Consider the following 9,162-nt stretch of genomic DNA (forward strand, 5'->3'; position numbering starts at 1 on the left):
ATATATATATATATATACATATATATACGCGTCAATTAATCCTCCACTGTCATGACGGCCGACCGACACATACACATTCCTTACGGTGCTCACAACTGCATAAGGTCATATGAGCGCCAAGGGGTGGATGTCAACAGAGAAGTCTTTACAGGGAATCAGGCTTACTCTGCTCACCTCTCTAGCCTCAACAGCACAAGGTCTGCTTCGACCATCAAGGCACCCAAGGAATAGCAGTTCACAAGAGAGTGACAAACATACAAAAGAAGGAGGGGAGATAAAGATGATAGTTGTTTGATAGGAAAGAAGGAGCAAACCACACCAGAACACCCGCCAACCATCCACTAAAGTGCGTAACTGCTACACGACAGACGCTGGTGAAAAATAAACTTTAAAAAAAAAAAAATAAAAAAAAAAATTTTTTTAAACCCCAGAAAACTATATAAGTTTTCCCCACTGTCCATAAACCCGGCACAATTGACTTGCCGTGAGGTTGTCCCAGGGGTTTTATGCAAAAAAAAGTTATAAAATTATCCAAACTTAGCCCCAAAAAGTGTGAAATAATGCGATTCTGTTAATTTTAACAAAGAATGATAAAGGAAAATAATCAGAAATTATAAATGAAAAAAATGACCAAATTTTGCTAAATTAAGCGGGGTGCATAAAGCCCTGGGGACAGCCCTGTGGCGAGGCCACTCGACTCACCAGGTCAAGAAATAGAGTTTACAAGTCTGAATTTGGAAAATGTTTCACTGAGAATTCTCCGGTTATCCCCACTTTGCCCACCACTATAGAGCAGACACAAGTGACTTGCCCTGAGGCGGCGACTCAACTCACCAGGTGAGGACCGCGGTACACAAGATGAGCACCAGCGTGGACAGCAGGAAGAGCCAGAAGTAGCGGTGGTTACGCTCCCCGATACACGCCTCCAGCCAGGGGCAGTGGTGGTCAAACTTGTGCACGCACTTGTTGCAGTCCTCGCAGTGCTTGGCCCTCATTGGTTGCTGCCAGTTTGAGTTTTAGTAAACAGTTTTACGGCACTTGCAACACAATAAGGTCATATGAGCGCCAGAAGATTTGAGGCGTTACAAGAGAGTAACAAGCAGAACACAAAAAAGAAGGAGGAGAGATCGGGACGATTGATGTTTGATAGGAAAGAAGGAGCAAACCACACCAGAGCACCCGCCAACCATCCACTGGTTACTGCGAGACAACACAGAGGGCAAACACTCTAGACCAATATTTGCAGGTACAATAATAGTAATAATAATAATAATAATAATAATACTAATAATAATAGCATTTGCACAGCGCAAATCCCCGCTCAACAGCAAGCTCTATGCGCTTCACAATGTATACTATTACCCCAGCAGACCTGAGAGCATTCTGAAACAACCTCAACTTCCTGGGAAGCATACAGTGCAAGCAGCCATTTATAGGCGCTAAAACACTAACATACTGACAAGATCTTTCGCTGTCTATGGCCGGGTACCCATACCGTGGAGTCTGCTTAAATCGAACACGTTTAATCTGAAATCAGCTGGTAACTGAAAGAAAAGAAAATCCCTGATCTTTCTTCTTCCATTTGAGCAACTTCTCTACATAAATACCTGTATTACCTGTCCTGGGCAACAACGTCATTGCACACCGGACATGTCCATAAGTGCTCAGTTCCCCCCAGCACCAAAGCCCGCAAGGTATCCATACTGATTGTTCCGGTGGCTGTCTGATTATGACGACGTCTTTCCTTTCCAGATAATCGTTCCTTTCTTCCTTCTCCCCTCTCTATCCCCATTTCCCGCATCCTAATGATTGCGTGGTGTTCTGCTGTCTCCCTGTCTTCTTCATCCCGCAACTTTTTCTCCAGGGTCTTCAACACTTCTCCTTTGTCAAATTTCACCTCACCATCAACCACGGCACTGCCTGCCAGCCTATCAGCCTCCTCATTGCCTGTCACTCCAGAGTGCCCAAGACAAAACATCCACGTGATGGCTCGAAGTCTAAGTGATGAGTGTTGTTCTCTAAATAAATAAACCCAGCTAAAGCAAAGAAAATCCGGCAGTCCTGCATATCTCAGTTTAAGTAAACACCAATGTATATTTTTTTAAAAACAACTGTCTTCAAAATAGCTGAGCATGCAACACAAGTTAGTACTCCTATCAATTGTTTCTTTGGGGCTAAAAAAACAACCCTGATACTCTGATATCTTTTCTTTCCTCAAACTCAATTGTGGGATTGATGGCAGTAAACTTTTTAGCAAATATATATAGACCTACAACATATTTCCAACATGATTTTGAATACAGTCAAACCTGTGCTGACTGTCACCTGTCCAAAACATTCACCTGTACAAACGACCAGTGCCCATTTCCCCACCTTAATTTTCCTATTTTATGATCACACTGTCCAAGCCATCCACCTATGATCACACTGTCCAAGCCATCCACCTATCTAAGAAGACACCCACTTTTCACCTCGACAATTCCCCACCTCAGTGTCTTCTCGTCGTATCTACATACTGTTTAGTGAAAATGGGACTTCTTCTTAAGCTCACTCTTTGTTATGGACTGTTCTCACTGTTTAAAAAAGTGGAGAGACAAGACAGCACTGAGGTCGCGAAAGGGTGACTGTCTCGGACAGACTCGACTGCACCTACGTGTACCAGCAGGGAAGCCAGTGACGAAGAATTCTGCTCACCATGATCTCGCAGTAGTCACAGACTCGGTACTTGAAGCCCGCCTTGTTCTGCATGGGCATCATGTGACCACTTTCCTCCCCACTCTCCTCTCCTTCCTCTCCCTCCATGCCCCCCTCCTCCTCATCGTCATCATCGCTGTTCGCCATCGGCTTGATCATCTGACGACAGAATGGAGAGAGAGTGAGAGAGTGAGAGAGAAAGAGTGAGAGAGAGAGAGAGAGAGAGAGAGAGAGAGAGAGAGAGAGAGGGAGAGAAAGAGAAAGAGACCACATTGGTCAGTAAATACAGCGGGAGAAACGAAAGATAAATCAAGGAGAGTTGAGAGTCGAGAGCAAAACGCTGAAGAATGGGAGAAATTGATACAGCAAAAGGAAATAGAGAAAGGGAGGGGAGTAACCCAGAGACTGGGAGTCATGGAGAGAGAACCAAAGTGTTTCTAGAAAGAGTAATAAAAGTAACAGAGAAGTTGACAGGGCATGAGGGAAGGAAACATGGAGAACAAATAGGAGAAGGTCAACTTGTTTTTACACTGGCAACATTCTATTGATTATATATATATATATATATATACATCTATCAATGATGATGAAATGTTATCAATTTAACTAAGAAGAAATAGACTCCTCCCAAGTTGTGGCCGGTAAACCTTACAGTCAGTCTTCCCCATGTGTCTTGCTCAGTCTTCCCCATGTGTCTTGTTCAGTCTTCCCCATGTGTCTTGCTCAGTCTTCCCCATGTGTCTTGCTCAGTCTTCCCCATGTGTCTTGTTCAGTCTTCCCCATGTGTCTTGCTCAGTCTTCCCCATGTGTCTTGTTCAGTCTTCCCCATGTGTCTTGTTCAGTCTTCCCCATGTGTCTTGCTCAGTCTTCCCCATGTGACTTGCTCAGTCTTCCCCATGTGTCTTGCTCAGTCTTCCCCATGTGTCTTGTTCAGTCTTCCCCATGTGTCTTGCTCAGTCTTCCCCATGTGTCTTGTTCAGTCTTCCCCATGTGTCTTGCTCAGTCTTCCCCATGTGTCTTGTTCAGTCTTCCCCATGTGTCTTGTTCAGTCTTCCCCATGTGTCTTGCTCAGTCTTCCCCATGTGTCTTGTTCAGTCTTCCCCATGTGTCTTGTTCAGTCTTCCCCATGTGTCTTGCTCAAAATTAACTTGTATGGAAATAAACATATTACGCCCCATCAACACAATTTGATCATTTAGGAGACAGGCTGCATTGACGGTGCCAGTCGGAGTCAGGATCAACTTAGGGCTGGGTGAGAGACAGTATTCCCGCAGAGAGTCCTTGACAGTCTATTTTACCAGTAGTTGTGGTGAAGCTGGTAAGACGTTTTGCTGGGGCACACAAGGGACCTGATGAGTTCAATTCCCCTAAGGAAGAATGTTCATCAAGTATCTTCGTCTCTCCGCTGGGATGTTGTATCCCTCTCAGCTCTCCTTGGCCTTGACAGGCACAGTCTTGGTTTTTTTTTTTTTTGGCAAGTGTTCTACGACGCTCCCAACTGCATAAGGTGTTATGAGCGTGCGGGACACATTTAACATTTTCAGTTGGTAGGAAATTTTGAATTTTGCACGGATGGCGACCGAAGAATACTCTTATTGATTTTAGACCGCCAAGGGATTTTTAGATGTAGATCTTTACTACCAGAAGACCAGGGGTGTGGCTGAAAGACAGCAGTAAGAAAGAGTCAAGGAGTAGCCGGAGAAAGGCTGCAGAAAGAGTCAGAAGCTCAGAGGAGGGGGTAAAGGAGGTGAGGGGGTGGGGGTCAGAAAGTGGAGAAGAAAGCAGACGACAGAACATTGCTAGAGAGCAGGAAAGGAGGTGAAAGGAAACAATTTCAGAGAAGCAAAAATATCTGTTGCTACCCGGATTCAAACCCAGGACCTTTGAATGAGAGGCGAACACCTTTAACCTCGCGCCACAGAGCCCCCAGGAAGGGTCTGGAAGAAGACAACCTCCTAAACAATCTATCTGATGCATATGGGGCATGAAAACACCTCAATATTTTAAAAAATGAGTCAGTTTCACAAAGCTGAAACTTCAGAGGATAAAGCTTCAGTCAGTCAAAGTAACAAACAATGTACCGTTGTGTACCTCTCAACTCAAAATTTCATTTCTTGCACAGTCAGCAAACAGCTCATTATTAGTTTTGCTTTAGTAAGGCTTAACAGCGCTCGCCACTGCATAAGGTCATAAGGTCATATGAGTGCCAAGAGCAGAGTGTCAATAGAGAAGTCCAAACGCTCATTATTAGACAAGGAAGAAAAGGAAATAGCAACTATTGGGTAATAATTCTCAGTGAAGCATGGCACAGACCTTTGTTTTCCTCTCTTTCTTACTCCTGTTGATGAGGATGTAGCCAGGGTCGGTGAAGCAGGTGACGTAGTACATGGCCAGGGACCACAGCACCATCGCCACGTAGGCCACGCCCAAAACGACGTGTTGTCCATCAATGAGGGACTTGTGCAGCACTGGGCCACAGATATACACAGCGTAATAAAGATAACAATAATTCATAAAAATGACCACTGCTACTAATTGTACTACTAATTACTACTTATCAGAGTATTAATAAGATAAGATAAGATAAGATACATCTTTATTGTCCAGATCCTGGCATAATAATAATAATAATAATAATAATATATACCACGTAATCCCAAGAAGGACTTGTGCACCACTGGGCCACAGATATAGTAAAATAAAAACAACAATGATTAATAAAAATGACCACTGCTAAGTCTACTACTACAACTATTACTGTTCATAATATTAATAATAATAATAATAAAACGATGATAATAATAATAACAACAACATCAATAATAATAATCTATAGTGCAGCACCTAGTCCCTAGAAGGTGCTTAGCATTGTAAGGTGCAGAATCATCACTCAACTTTACTGATAAATTAGAGTACAGAAAATGCACATCACATAGTGAGACTGAGACCATTTAACAACACATACATACACACACACACACACACACACACACACACACACACACACACACACACACACACACACACACAAACACACACACACAAACACAAATATATTGAACCTCTAAAGGAAGAAACATTCACATCAGCACATTCCGCCGCACAACTCAAAATAACCAAAGGAATCGCCTTTAAAATGGCCAAGCCAAAATGATGTCTGAGAAAAGTAAGAAACTAAAATAAATTTAAATACTTCCAGTTATTTATTACAAAAATAAGCCGAAGTCAGGCTTAGAAATATGGCCAAAATCTACTCATTTATTGGGCCCCAGAAAATTAAATTTTACTTACTATTGATTGAAAAGCTAGAAGAAAATAAAACATGACTCACAAGATGACTCTCTGTAGACGAGTGATGCAGGAACTCCAACAACTATGAGAGTGTGAAACGTCCGCACAAACAGTGCCGCACTCAGCGAACAAGCACAGCACCGCCCCATGTTTCACTTTCACACAGTTAGTTGAGTTAGGACAATGGCAACATTCAACTCTCAGGACTGCTCTCCACAACTCATAAATGATAAGGATTTCATTTCTTGACTTGCAAGGGAGAGTCAGAACAACAGCAGATGTGTCACCAATGACAATCGCTGAATCCTGAAAGAAAACACAAATATATATATGAAACTCAAAATTTCAAGAAAATGAATATATATTATATATATATTTCAGTTTTATAACCTAGTATTTCTTGTAGGCTACTTGTGGGGCCACCAACGATTCCTAATAATTACCCATTGTTTTCTTGTAGTTAATGTTATCATGTTGAGGTCTTCAGCACTAAAAATCAATATTGTCAGGGTCAGGGAGTTAAATATATAATTATATTACACAGAAGGAAGCGGCTATTCTCACCCTGGGAGAGAATAAAAATACGTTTGACCTCTCACCCCCGGTGAGACTTGCCAGCTTTGGCTATTCTCACCCTGTGAGAAACAAGACTTGTTTTTCTAAATTTTTTAATAATAAATAATAACATTTATATAGCGCTCAACCCTGATTTAAGTACACAGACTCTGAGCGCTGTACAATACAGTACAATGTACAACAGTAACATAAAACGTGTTTTGACTGAAACAAAATTACTCCAAATATTTTCATCTTTTTAATTAATACTGTTGTGTATAGGTGTGGATGATCAAATTGACCCCCCCTCCCCCAAAAAATGATGTTTTCGCAGCACAAAAGTGTAAACTAATTTGATTGTCTACAAAGATGCAACGGCTATTAAATACTATTCGAATCGAGCCGAACTACGCAGGTCGCCATAGTGTTTTGCGTGGAAGTTCTCGCTAAGCTACTTCTCTCTCTCTAGACCTAGATTCTAGATCTATCTCTTTCTCTCCCCACTCTCTCACTGCCTACAGAACAAAATTGCATGCTTTCACTTTCAACATTCATTACAAGAACGCTCCAGAACGTTTGTTGGTAGTTGGTAGATATCTTTTTACAATTAATGTGTGAACGCACACCAGGTGAGAATAGCCAAAAAGACTGGCCCTCTCACCCATAGTGATCGGCCTGAGCCGATGCACTTCTACTTCTATGCGGTGAACGCACACCGGGTGAGAATAGCCAGATTATTTGCCTAATTCTTACCCTGGGTGAGACTGCTGAGAGGCCTACCGGGTAAACGGAGTACAACTGCGCTTCTCACCCCGGGTGAATGGAGGTGGCCGTATCACGGTTGTATGATTATGATAGGCATGAAATGGTGTGACGATGCACACTATCGTGCTGTAACTGTCAACTGTAACACTAGATCTAGATCTACCTGCCCCAGGGATTATTATTGCTTGGCAGTTGGATTATCGAACCAGAGTAGCCTGATGATGGATTGATAACAATGATAGGGATGCAGTAAGATTTAAAAGTATTCTGACTTTTTTTTAGAAACCAGACACGATTCATCAATCTTTAGGCTTGGCTGATTCCATGGAAAATGCTAGCAAAATTTACAAAAGCTAGGCTACTTACATACGAAACGATTAAAACCCAAAAATTGGCAAGAAGCCATTCTTGTTATTGGTACTGACGAGTGACGAAGTGACGATGTGATCGACGACAGCGACTGCTGAAATAAGGGGAAGTAACTGTCTCTCGCACCATCCAGGGAGACAATCCAAAAGACGTTATTTTTAAATAGGCCTAGCGCCTTTTTCTTGTTCTTGTTCTTGTTCTTGTTCTTGTTCTTATTTATCCTTCTTTTTCTTCTTCTTCTTCTTCTTCTTCTTCTTCTTCTTCTTCTTCTTCTTCTTCTTCTTCTTCTTCTTCTTTCTTTCTTACTTCCTTTCTGTCTGTTTTTCACTCCCTCTCGAATCTCTTTCTCTTTCTCTCTTTCTTTCTCTTTTTTTTCCCTATCTCCCCCTCATATACCTTTCAGCCCGGGTTGTCCCGGACAAGTAGAGTCGAAAGCCCGCCTCCTGAATAATCTTTAAAAAAACTTCTTCTTCTTCTCTCTCTCTCTCTCTCTCTCTCTCTCTCTCTCTCTCTCTCTCTCTCTCTCTCCCCACTCTCTCTCTCTCTCCCCTTCTCTCTTTGATTTTATCTATTTCTTTTATTGACACTTAGGCTAACAACAGTTTGCGAGCAGACGTGAGCAAATTTCAAGCTAAGCCAGCGGCAATAAATAAACCGCCATCTTTGCGCTTGACCCGCCTTGAGTCGCACCACCAGTCAGCTCGTTGTCTTTGTGGTAATGTTCAATGCTGCGCTCTGCTGTGCCCGCTCTGCCTGCAGTGTGGCTAGAGCATAATAAGGTCATATGAGCGCACGGTACACATCTAACATTTTCAATTGGTAGGACATTTTGAATTGTGCCAGGGTGGCGGCCAAAGCCTACACTTATCGATTTTGGACCACTAAGTGATCTTAAACGTGCGCTACTTACACACTCGACCTCAGAGATTTTTCGCCCTTGTCTTAGAAGGCTAGGTGTAGATCTTTCCTACCAGAAGATCAGGGGTGTGGCTGAAAGACAGCAGTAAGAAGGAGCCAAGGAGAAGCAGTAGAAAGGCTGCAGAAAGTTATAATAATTTAATGGGCAGTTAATGTAGCAGTTTGAGCGTAGTCCCGATAAAATCCCCCTCCCTCCATATTTCGATTTTTAATTAAGGGACTTGCATTCTTTTCAAAGTTCCGGAAATTTCGTGTCCTATTCCTAATTTTTAGAAAGATGAACAGGGTGGAGAAGTGTAATTCCCTTGAAAATCGATTTGGAGGGTAGGGGGGGGGGGAGGGATTTTGTTGTCCTAATGTTCTAAGGAAAGTGAGCTCAAAATAAAGCGTTTTCATAGAGTTATGAGCGTTTTACACACCGGCAAAACACACTGATGTGCACGGACAGTTTGTCATTTCAGAAGTAGATGTTGGGCTACCGGTACTCAGAACGGGGTCGATGGGACAGTTTGTCATTTCAGAAGTAGATGTTGGGCTACCGGTTCTCAGAACGGGGTCGATGGGAGGTAA

General features: G+C 42.5%; 1 protein-coding gene across 1 annotated transcript in view; it reads right to left on the reverse strand.

Annotated features, from left to right (window-relative positions):
- LOC101852144 (probable palmitoyltransferase ZDHHC12) overlaps positions 1–7,807 on the reverse strand; it is a gene marked incomplete in the record, with an annotated part of 11,166 nt that extends 3,359 nt beyond the window's left edge. The window contains 5 exon segments of the mRNA XM_005112788.3: positions 835–1,001; positions 2,695–2,853; positions 5,008–5,162; positions 6,026–6,291; positions 7,672–7,807. Coding sequence (XP_005112845.2) covers positions 835–1,001; positions 2,695–2,853; positions 5,008–5,162; positions 6,026–6,134 — 590 coding nt within the window.
- Between the last annotated feature and the right edge of the window lie 1,355 nt (positions 7,808–9,162).

This window comes from Aplysia californica, unplaced genomic scaffold (genome assembly GCF_000002075.1).
Source record: "Aplysia californica isolate F4 #8 unplaced genomic scaffold, AplCal3.0 scaffold01410, whole genome shotgun sequence".
In the NCBI taxonomy this organism is placed as follows: domain Eukaryota; kingdom Metazoa; phylum Mollusca; class Gastropoda; order Aplysiida; family Aplysiidae; genus Aplysia; species Aplysia californica.